This window comes from Erythrolamprus reginae, chromosome 5, assembly GCF_031021105.1.
Source record: "Erythrolamprus reginae isolate rEryReg1 chromosome 5, rEryReg1.hap1, whole genome shotgun sequence".
Taxonomy (NCBI): domain Eukaryota; kingdom Metazoa; phylum Chordata; class Lepidosauria; order Squamata; family Dipsadidae; genus Erythrolamprus; species Erythrolamprus reginae.
In genome coordinates, this window is record NC_091954.1 from 91,913,539 (window position 1) to 91,937,140 (window position 23,602).

The 23,602-nt window shown below is 41.1% G+C and overlaps 1 protein-coding gene across 5 annotated transcripts in view; it reads right to left on the minus strand.

Moving 5' to 3' along the window:
- The window catches only part of PLCH1 (phospholipase C eta 1), a 196,950-nt gene that overhangs the window by 83,056 nt on the left and 90,292 nt on the right, over nt 1-23,602 (minus strand). For all 5 annotated transcript variants that reach the window (XM_070753486.1, XM_070753489.1, XM_070753488.1 and 2 more), the window contains exons 3-4: nt 7,143-7,289; nt 4,830-5,073 (exon numbers count right to left, since the gene is read on the minus strand). In XM_070753486.1, the coding sequence (XP_070609587.1) occupies nt 4,830-5,073; nt 7,143-7,289 (391 nt within the window). The remainder of the gene's footprint in view (nt 1-4,829; nt 5,074-7,142; nt 7,290-23,602) is intronic.

Consider the following 23,602-nt stretch of genomic DNA (forward strand, 5'->3'; position numbering starts at 1 on the left):
TGCATACACTAAAATAACACACACACACCAAAATAAGCCCCCCAACTGTTTTCCAAGGAAAGGGGGGGACATGCCAAAAGCTGTTCTTTTTGTGAAGGGCACTCATTTGGCCGGGAGAGGGAGAATAAGTGAGAGATGGGTGCTCGCACACCACACGTGACTGGCTCAGTTCCCCTGGGCTCGGCCTCCGGTGGAGTTTTAAACCACGCCCCTGCCTGTGAGGCGATGATTAAACCACGCCCCTGCCTGTGAGGCGATGATTAAACCACGCCCCTGCCTGTGAGGCGATGATTAAACCACGCCCCTGCCTGTGAGGCGATGAGGAAAAGCTACTCAAGACCCACCTATACCGCCAGGCATGGGGGAACTGAGACACCTTCCCCAGGCTTTTATACTTTATGTTTGGTATGTATGTGTTGTTTGGTTTTAAATGATAGGGTTTTATATGTCTTTTTCTCTTTTAATATTAGATTTGTTCCACTGTAACATTGTTTTATTATTGTTGTGAGCTGCCCCGAGTCTTCGGAGAGGGGCGGCATACAAATCTAATAAATAATAATAATTATTATTATTATTATTATTATTATTATATAATATTATTATATTATAATAATAATAATAATAATAATAATAATTATTATTATTATTATTATTATTATTATTATTATTATTATTATTATTATTATTATCATCAAGGCTCGACTCCTCTTCCTCACAGGCAGGAATGCATTTGAAAATGCTGCCAGAGGCAGAGCCCAGAAAAGTCAAGCCAGTCCCATGGGGTATGCATACACCCGCCTCTCACTTGTTCTCTCTCTCTCTCTCTCCGAGGAATGTGACAGAGTTACAAGTCCCAGGTAGGACGTGCATCTCGCAGCCCATTCCACCCTGCCTCACCTGCCATCTCCAAATTGTGCACCACTGCGAGACGTGTGTCCTACCTGACACTTGTAGCTCCATCGCATTCCTCAGCATTGTGTCCAGGGAAGGAAACCCATTGTAAAAGAAAACTTCTTTTATATTTCATGTTTGGTATGTATGTGCTGTATGGTTTTTAATTGTTGGGGTTTTTATATATTTTTTATTATTAGATTTGTCCCATCGTTACACTGTTTCTTATTACTGTTGTGAGCCGCTCCAAGTCTTCGGAGAGGGGCGGCATACAAATTTAATAAATAATAATAATAATAAACAATGGGTTTCCTTCCCTAGACACAATGCCGAGGAACAGGACAGAGCTAAAGTGTCAGGTGGGACGCGCATCTCATAGCCCACTCCACCCTGGTCCACCTATCACTGCCAAATTTCATCCCACCATGACACAGGCATCCTACCTGGGACTTTTACCTCAGTCACATTCCTCAGTGTTGTGTCCACTGATCCTCCGTCACCTCCGGCTCTCAAGCAAACAGGAGGGGGAAGAAACTCTCACATGCTGCCTGAGGCAAAGCATCTGCCTTCCCTCCTTCCTTCTCCCCCCCCCCCTCTTTCTCTCTTGGTGGGGGAGGGGGAGAAGAGTGCACGTAAGACCCAGCACCAGGACAAGGAACTTTCTGGCTACATGCTGCATGCAAGAAATCTTTCTGTCTGCCAGGAATTAGTCTTCATGAGACTCATCGCCCCTAAGCAGCCTCTAGAAGTGAAAGGGGAGAAAGATTTCTTTCATGCAGCATGAAGGCAAAAGGTTTCTTGTCCCAGTGCTGTGTCTTACTTATATTTCCCCACCCCACCCCGCCACCAGAGAGGTTTGGTCACTGGCTACTTCTGCTCAGCAGGGATGGCTGAAGCACTGTGGGTGTTGCTGCTGCTTTTGCTGCAGCTGCCTACAGAGGCCCCCACTACCCCCCTGCAGCCAAGCTCAGTTGCAGGCAGGGAGCATTGATTGTCTGGACTGGGCAAGCTGTGTCTGTCAGCGTGGCCGTCCAGTCTCTCGCTGCCAGGCGCCTTGGAGGAGTAAGTGGTGCCTGTGGGAGGAAAGGAATGCAGGCAAGGGACTTGCAAGGCTCCCCTCCCTAGGAAGAGTCCGGCTCAATCGCCATCCCGTCTTGAGTCTCCCAGGGCAGAGGGGCTTCCCAGGCATGCCAGCGGGCACTCTGGTCAGTCAGCACTCAGATGGGAAGACTGCAGGGAGATTGGAGCGGAGAGGAGCAAGGGTGCTTCCAGTGACTGTCACCATAGAGAGGAAGCGCATTGCAGAGCAACCACTGCCCCAGCTGGGGTTTGGGTGCAGAAGTCTTTCTTTCTCTCCTCCAAACTCCAGCTCTATGGCTTCCAAATCCCAGCCAGTTACTCTGCAACTGCCTATGGCGATGGCTAGAGCTGGAATTGGAACTAAACAGACTGGGCGAGAGACGCCACAGAGCTGCCAGATACCAATAAGACATACATTTCTCAGCCTGTCCTGCCTCCTGTATCCTGAAAATAACCCACTCACCCCCAAATAATAAACCCAAGGCCATATTTCAGGGGTCAAAAAAAATATAAGACTCTGTCTTATTTTCAGGGAAATATGGTAACAAGAGCTGAAATTTGGATATGAGAATATATGGTGTTCTTTTCTTTTTAACTCGGCAACTTGGGACAAATCAAACCACCTCATCATCCAATATCTTCACTGGGGGAAAAAAGATGCTTTTCCAGAGCATAATCTTTTTGGAATGGAATATCTTTGTCTCTGGAGATTTGTCCTTAGGTTGCTTTACTTCAGGGGTGTGAAACTTGCGTCGTTATGGCATCATCTCATGACATTTTTCCCCTCTGCTAAACCAGGCATGGGAATGGCCAGCATATGATGCATTTAGCCCGTGGGCTGTGAATTTGACACCCCTGGTTTATTTGGTCTATAATTAAACAGGATGCTCAAAATTGCCATGTTTTTGCCTCCTTTCTCTTTCACACATACAGCATTTTGTTTCTTAGAGAAACTCTGATGTTTGTAATCATAGTTTAACGATTGCTGCTCCTTTGTTCTACAATGAATTGCATGTGGTTGGTTTTTTTTTGTTTTTTTAGTGTATGATTATTTATGTAATTGACAAATAGATTATAATATGTGAGGAAAATACAAAATACTCAATGAATAATAACCCAACACAAACCAAGTGGCATTTTACTGTCTCATAAAACACCTTAGTAGATATCACACCATGTATAAAAACATGATGTGATTGAAATACTAAGCCACCTTCTCCATGGAGAACCCTGAAAAGAACTGTACACTATTACTCCTTGTTTCTGTTTTATGCTCTTGCCATGATTAACAGAAAAAACAAAGTGGAATCACTGAACTTGTTGCTCCAATTCTGCATGCCGTGAAGACAAATAAAAGCAGCCAATTAAATAAACAAAAATTATAGAAGAGAGTAAGAATTACACATTTCTTCCAAAGGGGGTCAATCAATACAAAATTAAAAGAGAGGTCAGTGTTTCATATAAACAGAGATGATCAAGCTCACCAGTTTAGAAACTAAGCTACTTCTTCTTTCTAATGAATCATTAAAGACTACATTTGATTACAAACAGATGGGAGCCAATTAGAATAATTGATCACTATTTCTCTGTTATTCATTAAAGTACTCTATTTTTTTCCACATTTCTGCTGCAGTCTAAGGGGGGATAGCCCTCTGACAGTTGCTATATTTGTTTGTTTGTTTGTTTGTCAAACATGTATAGGATAGTAGTAGTTTGTATAAACATAAGTAAAAAGTTATGATAAAATAGGACAATAGGACAGGGACGGTAGGCATAGTGGTACACTTATGCACGCCCCTTATAGACATCTTAGAAACGGGGAGATGTCGACTGTAGACAATCTAAAATTTAAAGTTTTGGGGGTTTGGGGAAGAAACCACAGAGTCAGGTAGTGCATTCCAGGCATTGATCACTCTTGCTGAAATCATATTTTCTGCAGTCGAGTTCAAACCTTTAGTTTGAATCTATTACGTGCTTGGGTATTGGTGTGGTTGAGGGTGAAGTAGTCATTAATAGGAAGGACATTGGGGTTTTAAATTAACTTAAATTTTAGATTTGTTTACATTGTATTATTATTGCTGTTAGCCGTCCCGAGTCTGCGGAGAGGGGCGGCATACAAATCTGATAGATAAATAAATAAATAAATAAATAAATAAATAAATAAATAAACAAACAAACAAACAAACAAATAAATCAATATGATTTTATGAACTATATTTAGATCAGATCAGAGGCGACATAGTTGTAATTATATAATTGCATTATGTAATATTTGTAATTACATCGCTGCATTAACTTTCATAAGTCAACTCCTTAAAGCTATTTTTTTAGACTAACATAAAAGCTTGAAAATAAACAAATGTTTGTTTTATATGCAGCAGAGAAGTGCTATGCTCATGAAAATTTTAAAGCAATCTTTCACATCATTTTTAAGTACCTTAAGAAAAAAAACCTATAAAGTACTATTCCCTTGGTTGGAAGCAGTTATTATAATTGGAGCCCATTTAGCTATTTTGTAATGGCTGATGGACTTAAAAGGTTGAACCATGTTGTAATTGTATAAGTGCCTATAATGAGAATTGCTATTGAAAAGTAAACCTGGTACGTGCAACAAATAATTGTGAGTTCTAGTCCCACATTCGGCATGAAAGCTAGGTAGCTGATTTTGGGCCTGAATCAGTCTCTTCAGCCCAGCTCATCTCACAGGTAAGGAAGAAAGGGGGAAGCAAAGTATTATGTATTTCACCATCCTGAATTACCTACAAAATAATAAAGGTGGCATAAAAATTATTAATAAATAAAGACAGATCAGTTGGAATCACTATATTTTCCCAGAATTGAATGCTTTCAAAGGATATTGATCATGCGTTCTCTGTCTTTTAGCAAGAGAGTCCTCGTCACTTATTCCAGCCATCAAATATTTCAGCCCAGTGATCCAGGTTCGTGCTTCCTCTGAGTTAGAAGTTATTAGATCCAATGGTTCCATGTGATTGCCGTGGTAAATTGTAAAGCAACAGCTAGGATCAAAGTTGCCCTCTGCATGGCGATGGAATATTTCTGATTGCCGTCCTTCAGTGACTTTGTAGATGGAATCAATTATGACTGTGAAAACAATAATAAAATGGTATAATCTGTTTTATCATGTTATAGCAGATTGCAGTATCCCATTTTACATTAACAGGATCTAATTTATTTATGGTAAATTAAAAAATGCACAACTCCTGTAAACTTCAGATATGGCTTTGCATTTAAGCCCGATCAAATTCTTGCCCCGCAAAATCCACACAAAATAACTTCCCAAAATACAAAATGGTGAAATGAAATAGTTGACCTCACTCATATAGGAGATTTTTTTTACCTTCAATTTTTAAAAAAAAAATCTATGGAAGAGATTAATTGCAGTAAAATTGTAGCAGGAATTATAAATACCTTCCTATTATACAAGTGCACTAGAGTGCCTTCCATCCCCTGTCCTATTGCTCTCCTATATCTCCTATACCTTTCTTCTATTCCTATATCTCTTCTTCTATTCTTTCATTGATATGTTCTATTTATTTATTTATTCAATTTTTATGCCGCCCTTCTCCTTAGACTCATAGTGTCATCCCCAAACCCCCAACACTTGACCTATCCAGATTCCTAAGAGGTCAGTAAGGGGCGAGTACAAGTGCACTAGAGTGCCTTCCATCCCCTGTCCTATGGCACTCCTATATCTCCTATACCTTTCTTCTATTCCTATATCTTTTCTTCTATTCTTTCATTGATATATTCTATTACTATACCTTCTTTTCTATTATTTCTTAGATATATTTTACTATGAGTATCTCCTCTATAACCTTCATCATGTATTTTACTATGTGTATATAGATATATACCCACTAAAACCCTCATTGTGTATTGGACAAAATAAATAAATAAAATAAAATAAATAAATATGACTCCAAAAACATGAAAGCTAAAGGAATACTTACCCTATCCTCACAAAAAGAATTTTGCTTATTCGCCAAAACTATGTAAAAAAGAGACGTGTTAAGCATGACTCCTTTTGACATACAGGTAGTCCTTGACTTATGAGCCCAATTGAGCCCAAAATATCTGTTGTTAAGTCAAAAGGTTAAGTGAGTTTTGCCCCATTTCACGACCTTTTTTGTCACAGTTTTTAAGTGAAGCACTGCATTGCACAGTCTAAATGATTTAACAAGTGAAGCACTGCACTTGTTAAATTATTAAGACAATTGCTAAGAGAATTTGGCTTCCCCAATGACCTTATTTGTCAGAAAGTCACCAAAAATTATTATATGATACCCTGAACCTTGCAACCCTCATAAATATGAACCAGTTGCCAATGTCCAAATTTTGATCACATAACCATGGGGAAGCTGCAATAGTTGTAAGTATGAAAAATGGCCATAAGTCACTTTCTTCAGTGCCATTGCAACTTTGATCACTAAACAAACTGTTGTAAGTTGAGGACTACCTGTACATATGAAAATATAGAACGTACTTTACATTATGATCTTGTATGCTCATTTTTTAGCCTATGAAGAAAGAATCAGAAGAGAACTAAAGAAGACTAGAGAACTGATCAAGTGTTCTCTTTCCTGTGTCTGCCAGTCTTAATTTTGAGGTGGTTAATACAGTGGTAATTCTACTTAAGAACGCCTCTACTTACGAACTTTTCTAGATAAGAACCGGGTGTTCAAGATTTTCCACTTACAAACCCGAGCCTCCGAAACTGTAACCGGAAAAGACAGAGAAGCCTCTGTGGGGCCTCTCTAGGAATCTCCTGGGAGGAAACATGGCCAGAAAAGATGGGGAGAAGTCTCCATGGGGCCTCTCTAAGAATCTCCTGCGAGGAAACAGGGCCTCCACCCTCCCTATGGTTTCCCCAATCTCACACATTATTTGCTTTTGCATTGATTCCTATGGGAAAATTGCTTCTTCTTACAAACATTTCTACTTAAGAACCTGAACACGGAACGAATTAAGTTCGTACGTAGAGGTACCACAGTACCGGCACCGAGCTTAGGCACAATCATTCCTAGTGACGGATTAATCCTGTGGGGAACAGCTGGTACCCATTTTTAATAAACATAAAACACATGCTTCTTGCTAATTAAAAAGCACATCATAAGACATGCAAAGTAAATAACAACTTCAAAATAGCTTACTTTTCGCCTTTTCACTTTTCCTGGATGGCCTCCATCTGATGCACGTCCTGTGCTCATCAAGATAAAAAAGACGCACTAATCCTTTGGCTCCATGCTTCAGTTTAATCATCTGAGTCCCAGACTGCATAACACTCATACATCTTTCAACTAAAGGATGAAAGAGTGCAACAATTTTACATAACCAGCATCCCTAATTTACTCTGTTGCATAATTACTGCAATGATTATCTATAAAATAGCTACTACCGTACATTAATCTTTCAATCTTCACTTTGCATCAAAAAAATAATTAAGTAGGCAAATAATTATAAACATGTGTAATATTGGAACTACTAGATTTCTGTGGGTCTTTTTAAACCGTGTATACAAAAACATTTCAAAAATATTTTTTCTAACACATATCTTTCATTTTCGTAAGCATCGTAAGCATTACATAACTCGAAGTACACTTCGAGTTATATAATGTTTTCCCAAAGCTTTAAAATCAGAGAAAAATCTGAAAAGAAAACCCACAGTGCATTATTTTCAATTCCCAAGTGAAATTTGTACTCATACATGAATATATGAACATGTATGAAGCATGCATCAATGCATGGGGACATTATTTCCGTTCCTTCTGTCTATGTATATCAGCTTATCTCATTGCCTACTTTCTTTTAGCCCATTTCCATAGTTCCATTAATCAATTGTTTTTATCATGCTTTCTTATGAGATAAACTACAGACTACAAGTTGGTAACCTTTTCAGCAGGTCTTACAATTTTCAAATAACAAAAAAACAGATATTAATGGTGTTACACAATTTCACCATTTGAGACTTTATAAGATTTTATGAGAGAACACCAAAAGTCCATAAAAGAAGTAATCAATATAATTCATTATAATCAATATACCGGTAATTTATTTGCTCCACTCAAAGGGATGTTAACAGTAGAGAAGCTTATTCATATATCCTTTCATTGGCAAATTACATACTCTCAAATATGAATAAATCGGAACTTATAATAGAAGAGAAACAAATTTATTTATTTAGTTGCATTTGTATGCCACCCATCTCCTCGCAGACTCAGGGTGGGGAATAACAATAAAATAGGATGCAAAGCTTAAGACCCCACAATAAAAAGCAATCAAATCATGAAGAATAATTTGGAAGCAGTAAGAAACAGAGAAAGTACATTCAGTGATAAATTCAATGGTATATTGATCTTTACTGCTTGGCTCAAACTATAGTTTGAAATTGTGTATCAATGTTGTTCAGGCATTGTAAGGGTCAAAAATATATAAAGAAATGGACATCTTTGTAATATACTATCCTAATGAATAAAGGGATCAACTGAACAAACAACTAACATTTCAGAAACTGATTAGCATTTAATATTTTTGTTATTGTTATTAATATTTATACGTCATCTAAGTCCAACATTCTCTGCACATTCCTGAGAAAATAAAATGTGTATATTTGTAGCTATAAAAATACCTCTGAATAAATATAAAAATTCTGCATAGGACCAGTTATCCAAAGCAATAAAGTCCAGGAGGAGATTGCATAAAGTTCAGCATGTGGACATATAGTATATAACATCACCTACATATACTATATAGAGAGGGTTGCCAGATTCCAGAAGACCCAACACTTTACAATTTCTGCTTACACAATAGGACTTTCCCCTTCAATCTTCCCTGGATTTACAAAATAAAAATAAAAACCTGACACTATCATTCCATCAGCAGGAAGAGATTCAATTTTTGTATTTGATAAGTTTTCAGAATTCTCTGTGAACTCATTTGATATGCTTTGAAAATATAATAAAACATACATTTATACTTTTGGATTGGTGGGGTTTTTTTCTATCAAACACACACATACAAATTAAAAAACCATTGTTTTTGTAGCGTAAGTCACAAAGAGCTCACAAAAATCAATCTAAACCCTGTTCTAGCTATATTTTGATAAAACAATGCAAAAGCCACCAATCAAATGTTCTTGAAGCAATCCAAGATCATAGAAAATGGTTATATTCTTGTGGACAACAGACTATTAGGAAAGAAAATGAGTCTGTTGGGTGTTTATATACTTATTTTTTGTAAACATTGCTGAACATGGTAAGTCTTACTTCCAAACAGGTACTGGACTTTATACTTACACAAAGTATGACTTATTTTCAAATAGACATATATAAGATTGAGCCCTTACATTTACCAGTATTTAAGTATGACAGCATAAATCTTTTGAAAAATGCCGTTTTCCTAAAATTTTACACAGCTGGCTGGCTATGCATGGATTCACACACACACACTCATAGCCAGAAGCATTTCCGAAGCAACTGCATAGATAATTTGAATAAGAGTGCTTTGGACACATCACAATACAGTACTACAATCACGAAGAAACTTTATTCAAAATCTCTACTCAGCCTTTGCCATCAGAAAAGATTTTGCACAGTAGTTAAATTTCACTGTCAAAACACAAATCACATAAAAGGTAACTGCAATAAAACATTATTTGCCACTTAAATGGTATCAGTTTGACAACATGCCGCAGTTAATCAAGAAGAGCATTTCAAATAATTTCTTAAAAGCAAAACAGAACTGACTGTCAGCAAAGCTAGCAGAAATATCTCATTCAGAATCAGTGCGGCAGCCCTTATTGCCATCATAATCCCCCAAAGGAGTTTATGGGTCTCTAACCAACACTTTCACGCTGAAACTCTAAGAAAGGTACCAACTCATTTGGCTCAAGCAGCATCCTTGTGAAGTTGCTACACTTCCAACTACAAGATAGATCTCCGATGCTAGAACGGAAGCCATTGGAGGAAGAAGAGTCCAGAGGATGGCCTGAAGTTGGGCGAACAGCAGACAATCTTTATCCCACCTGATAAACAATGCTTTAGTAGAGAATTTTTTTTTTAAAAAAAATGTTGGATTAGGATTGCTAAACTGCAAGCCTGAACCGTAGGACACACGTGGCATGTTTTCAAAAAGCACCCTAATCTGTGCTAATGCCATCTTCCATTTGTCATTTATCCCTGTGTAAAATGAAGTCTTTAACCTCCTGCCATTGCTTGGGTAAGGCACTTGGTATTATGAATTGCATTGTCCGTTTCAAGCATAAAGCTTGCTTTTAAGCAGCTTATGTTTCTCTCTGAATCATGCCCAGCCCAAAGCATTTAAAAATAGGTACACTTGCATTTTATTTCAGCATACTGCATTAGGCAAACAATGTATTACTATCATGATCCGCTCAAAGATGAACTCCATGCAGTGCAATGAAGATGAAAACAATGGTTAAAAGTATGAGGGTCTCCCCGAAAGCAATGCACTGCATTTTATAGAACTGAGGGAGGAGGACTTCCCACCAACCATGGTGGCTATTTCAGAATCCTTCCATCTTTCTGCACATAATAATCTCGTTGCAATTATCATGTACAAAAACAATCAGTCATTAGTCTTACTTAATTATCTGTTCATTAATGCAAGCAAGAAAAATTCTGGTTTCAATTGTATTTATTTCTAGATACAGTGTTCCCTCGATTTTCGCGGGTTCGAACTTCGCAAATAGCCTATACTACCGTTTTTCAAAAAATATTAATTAAAAAATACTTCACGGGTTTTTTTCTATACACGATTTTTCCTACCCGATGACATCATACGTCATCGCCAAACTAATAAATTTTGCAAATAAATAACAAAAAAAATAATAATTATTGTTAATAAATAATTGGTGCATCTTATACTCCGGAGAGGGGCGGCATACAAAGACAATAAATAAATAAATAATAATTATTATTATGTTTATAAATATCAGGATCACTAAGTGTCTTATTCAGTGGTGAGTACCAGTAATAATGGTGAGTAAATGGTTGTTAAGGGAATGGGAAATGGTAATTTAGGGGTTTAAAGTGTTAAGGGATGGCTTGTGATACTGTCCATAGCCAAAAATGGTGTACTTACTTCCGCATCTCTACTTCGCGGAAATTCGACTTTCGCAGGCGGTCTCGGAACGCATCCCCCGCAAAAATCGAGGGAACACTGTACTACAAACAGGGGGGGGGAGAGAGAGATTACAAAAGACACTTTGGAAATTTTCTAGTGGTAGGAAATTTTGTCCGTGAAATTTAGTTGAGACAAACTCTGGAGATGTAAGAATCTGCACCAGGCTAAAAACTGACAAAACTGTCACAACTTATGGTATTAATGGAAAGCCTTTTATAAAATGACCGCTATAATGTTGGGACAGGGCAGCAAATCTTTTGGAAAAATGTGAGAAGTTTGCAAAGGATTTTACACTGGCACTAAATAGTAATAGTACCAGAGAAGACAACTGGGATAATATATATCTAAGATTTACTGTATTGCCAGTTTTCTTACTCCGAGAATTTAGTTAAGGTTCTTTTTTTAAAGGAGGGGGAAGAAGGAGGAAGAAACACGAAGGAGGAGGAAAAGGAGGAGAAGACCCATCAACTTTGTACTCCTAATTTTTGCTTCTAATAATCTTAATATTTAATTCATTTAAATGCTGTCATAGGATTTGATCAATCTTCAGTTTAATTTTTCCCCATTTAAAGTTGGAAAACAGACCATTTCTGGCCTCCAGAGGGCCTTGGGGGTGGCATTTTCAACCTCCCTAGGCTCCTAGAAAAGCTCTGCAGCTTGGGGAGAGCAAAAAACAGTCCTCCCCTACCCCCTCTGGAGGCTGAAAACAGGCTGTTTCCCGATTCCCAGTGGGCCCAGAAGGCCTGAAATCAGTTCTACCAATGGAAATTTATTTATTTATTTATTGGATTTGTATGCCGCCCTTCTCCGAGGACTCAGGGCAGCTCACAACATAAATGAAGCTGTATGTTCAGTTCCAGTTAACCATCCCACCCTCCCATCCTCCTCCTCGGAGAAGGGCAGGGAGACCAGCACCGGCAAGAGGTGCAAGGGAACCATTTCCTCCCCCATCTTTTCTCAACAGCTGATTGACATCCGTTCGCCTAGCTACCCAGTCTGAGGACCCAGGAAGGAGAGCACGGGAAACGCGAAGCAAATTGTTACCCCACTGGTGAGGTTGTAAGTCGAGGACTTAACAGTTCACTTGAACGATGATGATCGTTCAAGCCACTCCCACCTGGTCACATGGCTGACAAGCCACTCCTACCCAATCACATGGCCATCAATCCACACCCACAAAATAAGCCACACCCACAGTGTGGCAGTAAAAAATTTGGCTGCTCATTACTGCCACCAATATGGCTCCATGTGCCACTTGTGGCATACGTGCTATTATTATTATTATTATTATTATTATTATTATTATTATTATTATTATTATTATTTATTAGATTTGTATGCTGCCTCTCTCCGTAGACTCGGGGCGGCTCACAACACTGATAAAAACAATATATAATAACCAATCTAATAGTTAGAATCTAAACTAACAATAATACATTTAAAAAGTCTAATAAACAAGGAACCCCAATACAGTGATCACCCGGGTATTGCGATCCCGATCATTGCGAAACGGCTATATGGCGATTTTGCAACCCGGAAGTAAAAACACCATCTGCGCATGCGCGCCCTTTTTTCTATGGACACGCATGCGTACATGGCGCCGGGCAGATCAGCTGCTGGGCGGCTTCCCTAGGTCTTCCCCCTCTTGCTGGCGGGAGGGCGAGCGGCGGGCATCAGCGAGGAGTTTCCCCACCGCCCACGCAAACTCCTCGCTGCCGCCCGCCCGCCCTTCGCCCGCCCACGCCGTTCATTCTCGCCGCTTCCCAGCTGAGTCCTGAAGCGAATTGGCTTCAGGACTCAGCTGGGAAGCGGCGCGAGCGAGCGGCGCGAGCGAACGGCTTGTCCGCCGCCTGCCTGCCCGCGCGCCCGCCCTTCGCCCGCCCACGCCGTTCATTCTCGCCGCTTCCCAGCTGAGTCCTGAAGCGAATTGGCTTCAGGACTCAGCTGGGAAGCGGCGCGAGCGAACGGCGTGGGCGGGCGAAGGGCGGGCGAGCGGCAGCGAGGAGTTTGCGTAGGCGGTGGGGAAACCCCAATCTTCGGCTCCTCGCTGCTGCGGAAGTAAAAACACCATCTGCGCATGCGCAGATGGTGTTTTTACTTCCGCAGCGCTACTTCGCGAAAAACCGGTCATTGCGAGGGGTCCTGGAACGGAACCCTCGCAATACCCGGGGGATCACTGTATATAAAACATACATACAGTCATATCATGCACAAAAACTACATAGGCAGGGGGAGATGTTTCAGTTCCCCCACGCTTGACGACAGAGGTGGGTTTTAAGGAGTTTACGAAAGGCAAGGAGGGTGGGGGCAGTTCTAATCCCTGGAGGGAGCTGATTCCAGAGGGTCGGAGCTGCCACAGAGAAGGCTCTTCCCCTGGGTCCCGCCAAATGACATTGTTTAGTTGACGGGACCCGGAGAAGACCAACTCTGTGGGACCTAACTGGTCGCTGGGATTCGTCGGCAGAAGGCGGTCTCGTAGATACCCTGGTCCGGTGCCACGAAGGGCTTTATAGGTGATGACCAACACTTTGAATTGTAGGTTATAGGTTTGCCATCACGGTGCTAGGGAGAAGTTAAGAGTATTGATTGACATTTTTATTTTTACTTATTTTTCACACTTCTGACCTGTCCATCTCCTGTCCATGTGTGATCTCTATTGATCTTTTCTTTTCATTTAGGTTTCTAAATTTATTTTTTAAAATTTGCAGTTTGACATACTATTTATTTTCCTTTTAGGCAGGTTGCCAAATGCAAATGGGTGTTCTGCACACATATTACGAAGTTGTTACAAATAAATAACCAAGGAAGGAAATGTTGCTGCTATGTTATGGTTCGTTGGCTGTTGCTTGTTGGGATCACTTGCTGTTTATGCAGGCAAGAGAGGCTGCGAAAGTACTACATGACAAAATATTGCTTCCTCTCTGTGGTGTTTTTTTTAATTCCCCAAGCCAATGTGCTTGTAGCTCAGGGGATAAGAAACATTCCATATTGTACCCAGGAAGAAAAACATGAGACTTCTCTTATGTTCCTACTGATCTTGTGGAAGAACATTGAAAACATTTCAAGCATTGTTATTTCAGAACAGGCAGAAATCACATCATTAAGAGTTTTATGTTTCCTGAAACGCAGCAAAAATGTTTAGAAAAGAACCTTCCAAGAGGAGTTGCTTCCTCTGAGCTTAGAACAGAACTGTCAGGCCCAAAGCCATTATGTGAAGTTAGAGGCTTTGGCCTGCCACAGTTACCACAGCGATAGGGAAACAGGAGGGGCGAGAGAGAGAGAGTTCATAACCCCCACACATTCCATTACACAGAATCCAAGGTCAACTGAACAAATGAGGAAGCCAGTGAATTCCTGTACCGGATTGGTCCAGGTGATTTCACTTGTGGGTGTAAGGATGTGAGATGAACTTTAACCTGGATGGGGAACTGAAGAGAATTTAGTGTTGGAATGACAGTTACGAATCCAACATGGCTTTGATAATAAATTGAACCTTGTGTGAGAGCACAGGAGGGGGATGTGATTTATTTCTCAGATGCTATTTGGTTCGCGGACTAAAACATTCCTTGACCAGTTTTATGCATGTTCCTGTAGAGCAGAGGTCCCCAACCTTTTTTGCACCAGGGACCGGCTTTAAGCTAGACCAATTTTCCACGGCCCGGTGGGGGGGGGGCTTTGGTCATATGGGGGTGGGGTTATGGAGGGGTGGAGCTTAGTGATGCAGCCCTCCACACTTCTCCACAGGGCGGGGAGAATCAGGAGGCTCCTTTGGCGGCTGGGGGCTGCCTGGCTTTGTGATTTTGGCTGGGGGGGGAGTTAGGAAGGTCCTACTTCTCCACCCCCCAGCCAAAAATTCAAAGCCTATCTGCTGGATACGGGCGATGAGTGGGACAGAGCGGCGCGGAAGCCTCTTGCAGCAGCTGCTACAGCCACCGGCTTCCGCGCCGCTCGTCCCACCCATCACCTGTATCCAGCAGAAGCTGCTGCCTGAGTGCTCTTGGCCGGCGGGATTCAAAGTGCTGGGGTGGGGGGTGTCCCGACAGCCACCCCACCCCAGTGCTTCGCCTCCCGTTGGGACACCCCCCACCCCAGCACTTTGAATCCCACCGGCCAAGAGCACTCGGGCATCAGCTTCTGCTGGATACGGGCAATGGGTGGGACGAGCGGCGCGGAAGCCTCTTGCAGCAGCTGCCACAGCCACCGGCTTCGGCGCCGCTCGTCCCGCTCATTGTCCATGTCTGGCAGAAGCTGCTGCCCGAGTGCTCTTGGCCGGCGGGATTCAAAGTGCTGGGGTGGGGGGTGTCCCAGCGGGAGGTGAAGCACTGGGGTGGGGGGGCTGTCAGGACACCCCCCACCCCAGCACTTTGAATCCCGCCGGCCAAGAGCACTCGGGCAGCAGCTTCTGCCAGACACGGGGAATGAGCGGGACGAGCGGCGCCGAAGCCGGTGGCTGTGGCAGCTGCTGCAAGAGGCTTCCGCGCCGCTCTGTCCCACTCATCGCCCGTATCCAGCAGATAGGCTTTGAGTTTTTGGCTGGGGAGGGACTTAGGAAGGTCCTACTTCTCCCCCCCAGCCAAAAACTCAAAGCCTATCTGCTGGATATGGGCGATGAGTGGGACAGAGCGGCGCGGAAGCCTCTTGCAGCAGCTGCCACAGCCACCGGCTTCGGCGCCGCTCGTCCCGCTCATCGCCCGTATCCAGCAGATAGGCTTTGAGTTTTTGGCTGGGGGGGAGAAGTAGGACCTTCCTAACTCCCCCCCAGCCAAAATCACAAAGCCAGGCAGCCCCCAGCCGCCAAAGGAGCCTCCTGATTCTCCCCGCCCTGCCCGACGCCCTACCCTGTCCTGCATAATGTCCTCTGCCGGGAGGGCAGCGGCGCCGCGGACCGGCTGGAAAACCCCAACGGCCCGGTCCCGGTCCGCGGACCGGCGGTTGGGGACCTCTGCTGTAGAGAGTACAGAGGAAGAGAAATTAAAACACTTTCTCCTCGATCCACAACTGACATTGGAACATCATCTTTCGGCTGTGGCGAGGAGGGCGTTTGCCCAGGTTCGCCTGGTGCACCAGTTGCTGCCCTATTTGGACAGGGAGTTACTGCTCACAGTCACTCATGCCCTCATCACCTCGAGGTTTGATTACTGCAACGCTCTCTACATGGGGCTACCTTTGAAAAGTGTTCAGAAACTTCAGATCGTGCAGAACGCAGTCGCGAGAGCCATCGTGGGGCTTCCAAGAATCGCCCATGTTTCCTCAACACTCCGTGGCTTGCATTGGCTGCTCATCAGTTTCTGGTCACAATTCAAAGTGTTGGTCATGACCTTTAAAGCCCTATATGGCTTTGGACCAGACTATCTCTGGAACCGCCTGCTACCGCACGAATCCCAGCAACCGATAAGGTCCCACAGAGTTGGCCTTCTCCGGGTCCCGTCAACTAAACAATGTCATTTGGCGGGCTCCAGGGGAAGAGCCTTCTCTGTGGTGGCCCCAGCCCTCTGGAACCAACTCCCCCCCGGAGATTAGAATTGCCCCCACCCTCCCTGTCTTTCGTAAACTACTCAAGACTCATTTATACCGCCAGGCATGGGGGAGTTGAGATATTCCTTCCCCCTAGGCCATTACAAGTTATGCATGGTATGTCTGTGTGTATGTTTGGTTTTATAATAAGGGTTTTTAGTTGTTTTATTATTGGATTGTCACATGCTGTTTTTATCATCGTTGTTAGCCGCCCCGAGTCTACGGAGAGGGGCGGCATACAAATCCAATAAATTATTATTATTATTATTATTATTATTATTATTATTATTATTATTATTATTATTATTCTCCTATCAAAAACAGCCATGCCATAGGTTCACCATCACAGCTCTATAGTGTACAAAATCAAATAAGGAGGAAGCAGCATGGCTACAACTCACCTAAATATTTCTCCCTCCCATAGAAATAATGTAATAGGGAAGCCAACACTGTACTCCATAGATACTAATAGGTCCCTCCTACACCAGAAGGATATAGAGTAGTAACCTTATACTTTTTCAACTGTGCTATGTGAAGCAGCAAAATGAATAGCATATGCTATAAAGTGGAAAACATACAGCAAAATCATCAACTGATAGGATCTAACTCAACTGAAATATTCTTCAGGGTTCAAGATGTAGGAAGTTAGCACCTATTCCTCTCCTAGAGGAATAAGATATTTTAGGAAACATTAAAAAGGCAGAATATTATATTTTCCTGGCTAAAAAATGGAGAAATGTGTTTTTAGGCACGAAACAGACTGACTCCTATTAGCCCCTACCTTTGTCGGTGGACCATCAAGGATTGGGCCCAGCTCAATGAATCCCCCCACCTTTGTCAATGGGCAGTCTATTCTACATAACAAGCATATACAAGAAGAACCATAATAGAAATCCCAAAGCCATCTCACCTGAGAAGATCACACCAGCCAAGCCTGGTGGGACACAGATAAAAGCCTACAAGATTAGCTAGGACCCCTGCCCTCCGGAAGTCTGACAGCCAATAAGATACATTCCTTACACAGGGACGGGAAATTCTTAAGGTAGGGGACAACAGAAGGTACACAACTCAGGCACTCTTCTCTTCTTCTTCAACATCTTCAAACCATGTGATCCCCTTTTTCCCCAAGACCTCAAACCATGTGATCCTGCTGTTCACCATTAAAACCATCTTTCTGAACAGCCTCTGGGCTTCCAGTGTCTTTTTCTCTGCTTGGAACCCATAGGTGCTTGGAACCTATACAAACACCCAGTTTTATAACAAAAATTATTTTTCCTCTTTTTCATCTTTCCCTCCCAGAAACAATTTCCCTTTCCACAAAGATTTAGACGTAAATTCAAGAAAATTACGATTGTCTTACACTGAATTCTCTATCATTTATGCAAGTTAATTCAAGAGTGTGAGGATTTTAATAATTTCTTATTAAGCAATCAGGATCCCCTCATCAGTTTTTTTTAAGTAAAAATTATTTTGTATCTTTCAGAAACAATGAAGCCAGGGATTGCGTCACTTGCAACCAGATAATTTGTATAGTGAATACAGTACGCTGCCAAAGGATCGAAAACATCTCTGGATTTCTGGTAGGTTCCTATACAAACACCCAGTTTTATAACAAAAATCATTTTTCCTCTTTTTTATCTTTCCCTCCCAGAAACAATTTCCCTTTCACCTTTCCCCAAAGATTTAGACGCAATTCAAGAAAATTACAATTGTCTTACATTGAATTCTCTATCATTCATGCAAGTTAATTCAAGTGTGCGAGGATTCTGAACTATTAAAGTCTTTTTCTTAATTTGTCAAACAGAGAATTCTCCCTGAGGTATCTTAAGGATGCAAAGCAAAAAGAGAGAGGAAGGTATCTACTTGTCTAATTAAGAGGTTCCATGCTAGCTACTAAATCAGGAATTAAATCATGTCACATAAGGTCAATTCTACCATACTTCTCATTTACGCAGATTTTGAAAGAGTATTGTACAAGCAGGAAACCCAGCCAGAGGGCAGCTAGTTATTGAGGAAAGCTGCAGATCTTTGCATGTACTGTATTATGCTCACATTCTCCACCCTCCACACACAAACACATTAGTTATATTAATATGAATATGTCATATGTTCTAAGAGAAAAAAAAAAGTGCGTTTATAGTTCCTCCTAGTAAACTACAGTACTTAATTCCCTTGTTCCAATAGCCGTAAGCAATTCAACACATTGATTATGTGCATTGTGAAGTCTGTACTGACAGGTGATAGTTATACTTCAACTTGTTATAATCTTGAATTAAGTTACTTCCACCTGTTTATTTTCTGGGTCAAACTATCTTTAGTGCAAGCATGCAGTCTTTCACATACCATTTTGATAATAATGAAAGAAAGATCAAGGCATCAAGAATGGAGTTATCATCAAAGGTACCTTTGAGCCTGAACAAAAATGTAACAACGCTATTTTATTTGGGCTAGATGTTATCAATGAACCTAATATCACAAAGGTTCACAAAATTATTGCACCAACCATCTCCCCCCAATGAAATCAGTTTCCAAAGACGGCCCTGAATTAAAGTTCAGAAATGGTTCGGTGGCTCCACGATCCTGTAGAGTCATTTGCATGAAATTAGCAAACAAAATTTGTACTATAAACTCTATTACCAAAAATGACTCCAACACCAAAACACTTGGCTCATGGCCTGACCTATCCGTATTATAATGAATCTGCTCCCGCAAACTCCATGCGGAACTCAAAAGACGTCATGACCAAGAATATATTGAGGTATACATTGACTATTGCACTGACTGCATCAAAACTAAGTCCTGCAATTCACTATCCACCGTTCAACCCCCATCACCCAAAAACAACCCAACATCTAAGTCCTGAAATCCACCATCCACCAAAACCAACCCTTCATTATCTAAAACTAGGTATGCATGCCCAATATCAAGCAATGATCTTAAATGAAGCTAATTAATGCAAAAAGCATCATAAACAAAATACCCAAACTCCTCCTCTTACTAAAAACTGCTAAATTTGACATTATATTTGTCTGTGAAACATGGCTGAATGCATCCCTCCCTGACACCAGAGACTATCATATTTACTGGTCCAATTGCAAAACCCATAGAGGAGGTGGAGTTGCCATCTTCTATTTAAAAAAATCACTAAAGCTAAAAAAAATAAGCACATGAACATGATTTTCCAGAAACCACCATGTGCAAGCTGTACTTAAACATCACACTTTGCTTAAGCTATGTTATAGAGCCCTTGATTATGACATCGCACATGCTAAAAAGTTATCCTCAATACTTACATAGGCAGCATCCTACCCACACCCTCATATTTTTGGGGGTGACCTCAACCTACCTCATACTAACTGGACTCTAAATGAATGTACAACTGAACCCATACATTCAACCCTTTACAATGCCAATCTAGGGCTAGATCAACTAGTAACAAACAACACTAGACTCAGCAATTGTCTAGATCTCATCTTCTGCAATCGTTTACACTTAATTTATGGACTACAAATAAAAGAACCCTTTTCCAACAGTGACCACAGCATGATTGACTTTTGCTTCATTATATGTCCTTACAAAAATCACCATAATCATGGGACAACCAATTACAATTTTTAAAAAGCCAACTATGATATCATAGATGCTGATCTCTCATCTCTTGATTGGCAAATATTATTCTTTGCCTGTAATGCTGCCAAAGACCACTACAGTACAATAGCCACCCATGCCTTCTATAATTTTGTAAACCACCAACTCAAAGACATGAGATCCATCCCACTCCTTAAAGAATGCAAAAAGTAAAGACTATAATGATGAAGGTATTAAAGCCAACCTCTTTAACACATTCTTCGGCTCAGTCTTTATAAGCTGCAATGGCTCATGCCCAATATTTTCTAGTTGTGCCACAAATAACAACTACTGTATCTAACACAAATTTATTTTACAAAAAATAACATTGAAAAGGCATTACACAACCCCAATCCATCTCTAGCTCCATAAGCAAGATGGACTATGTGCATACTTCTTAAAAATGCTCTCCACAGCCATAGCTGAACTTCTAAGCATAATTTTTGAAAAATCCTTCAGGACTAGTTCTTTACCCAAATTATGGTCATTAGCCACCGTCATCCCTATCTTCAAAAAAGGAGATCCAAGTAACGATGAAAGTTACAGACCAATCTCATTATGTTGCATCACCTGCAAAATCATGGAATCAATCATAAACCAATCCATTACCCTCCACTTAGAAACTAACAATCTACTCTCTAAACAAATAATTTGGTTTTAGGAAAAAAATATCTTGAAATCTGCAACTCTTATACAGTACTGCAAAAACATATGGACTACACAACTTGGTCAGGCAAAGACAATATATGCAATTTACATAGACTTCTGTAAAGCCTTTGATTCAGTGATACATAACAAACTACTTCTGAAACTAAAATCTTATGGTATCTCTGGAATCCTACATGATTGGATAACTGCATTCCTGTCAAACAGACAAGTGGTTAAAATAGAGAGTGCCCTATCAAATGCTACACCTGTCAACAGCATTCTAGGACCAACACCCTTCATACTTTTTATAAACATCCTTTGTGATCATATTATAAGCAACTGTGTTCTCTTCGCTGATGATGTAAAACTATTTGTTGCTACCCTTCAAAAAAAAAAACCTTGATCATGTATCAGGATGGTCAAACAATTGGCAACTTCAAATCTCAACCAACAAATGCTGTCTTACACATTGGCAAAAAGAATCAGAACACAAAATACAAGCTTAGAGGACACGACCTTGTAGACAAAGCTCACTCTGTCAAGAACTTTAGAGTATGAACCGGGGTGGCACAGCAGGTAGAGTGCTGTACTGCAGGCCACTGAAGCTGACTGTAGATCTGAAGGTCAGCGGTTCAAATTTCATCACCGGCTCAAGGTTGACTCAGCCTTCCATCCTTCCGAGGTGGGTAAAATGAGGACCCGGATTGTGGGGGCATTAGGCTGGCTCTGTTAAAAAATGCTATTGCTAACATGTTGTAAGCCGCCCTGAGTCTAAGGAGAAGGGCGGCATAAAAATTGAATAAATAAATAAAATAAATAAATAAATTCATTTCTAATGACCTAAGTGCCACAACCCACTGTAGCAATATTGCCAAAAAGGCAGTAAGAGTTGTCAATATAATGCATAGCTTCTTCTCTGGCAATATTACACTGCTAACCAGAGCGTACAAAACATTCACTAGACCAATACAGCTCCCCTGTTTGGAACCCAAATTGCATATCGGACATTAATGCAATTGAGAGAGTCCAGAAATATTTCACAAGAAGAAGAATCCTCCACTCCTCTGCTCACATCAGAATATCTCATTCCACCAGACTTGAGATTTTGGGCTTAGGTAATTTAGAACTACCTCGCCTTTGATCTGATCTACGTGCAGTTCATAAAATCATCTGCCACAATGTCCTATCTGTCAATGACTACTTCAGCTTCAACTACAACAATATATGAGCACACAATAGATACAAACTTAAGGCAAACCACTCCAAACTGAATTGCAAAAAATACAACTTCAGCAACAGAGTGATCAAAGCCTGGAATGCACTACCTGACTTTGTAGTTTCTTTCCCAATTCCCCCAAAGTTTAACCTTAGACTGTCTGATGTCGACCTCACCCCATTCCTAAGTAAAGGGTGTGCAAAAGTGCACCATTGTGCCTACCGTCCCTGTCTTACTGTCCTCATTTATCTGTACTTGCTTTGCTTATGTTTATGTTTAGATCTATACCTGCTACATTCTACATTTTTGCAAAACAAACAAACAAATAAATAAATAAATAAATATAGAAAGAAACACAAGTATCATTTCATCATTCAATTTCTACTGCATTTTAATTCCTTACTACTTATCCTTTTGTTACTATCATGCTTTGTTTTGATTTGATTCATTCTTATATTTCCCTGCCAATTCCCATGGTTGCAAATCTTAAATTGGTATGCAAATGAAAATGAAAATACAAAATTTGAAAAATCTTATTAAAGCATCATGAACATACATGCTTGATTTGAAAGAAATAGAATGAGGAGGAAAAAACAAAATACAAACCACAAAATAAGTCCCCACAAAATGCAGGAAATGTAGTACAGTATTTTAAATTCCTCTAAATCAAGGTATTCCAGAATGAAGAATGTATTTGTGGTCCTTGGCAACCTTCAGATAGTTTGCTCCCATGTTGTTATGAATATTACACATCAAAAGGAAAAACCCATAACTTGCTCAGAAGCTGATGAGCAATTACTTCAGCTGAGGAGCCCTATTCATCCGGACCCTGGCTATCATATTCTGCACGAGTGGCAGCACAAGAGCACTCACAATCACAGGGGTTATTTAGAGAAGACTTAAAAAGCACCACCAAATACAGTGATACCTTGTCTTACAAACCCCTCGTCATACAAACTTTTCGAGATACAAACCCGGGGTTTAAGATTTTTTTGCCTCTTCTTCCAAACTATTTTCACCTTACAAACCCAAGCCGCTGCCACTGGGATTCCCCGCCTCCGGACTTCTGTTGCCAGCAAAGTGCCCATTTTTGCGCTGCTGGGATTCCCCTGAGGCTCCCCTCCATGGAAAACACCACCTCCGGACTTGCGTGTTTTTACGATGCTGCAGGGGAATCCCAGCAGCGTAAAAACGGGTGCTTCACTGGCAACGGAAGTCCGGAGGTGGGGTTTCCCAGCGAGGGGAGCCTCAGCGAAATCGCAGCATTGCAAAAACACGGAAGTCAAGGATGCTGCAAGTAGTGGAAGTTCTAGGGTACAATAACATGCTCTCTGGTTGTGCTTATATAACATACTTTGCTAAATCTATTACAGACTTGGTGATTGCATTCGCCTCAGCATGCTAAGCTTAATCAGTTTAGTTTGGGTTTTGTTCTCAATCAGTTTGGTTTGGGTATGTATGCAT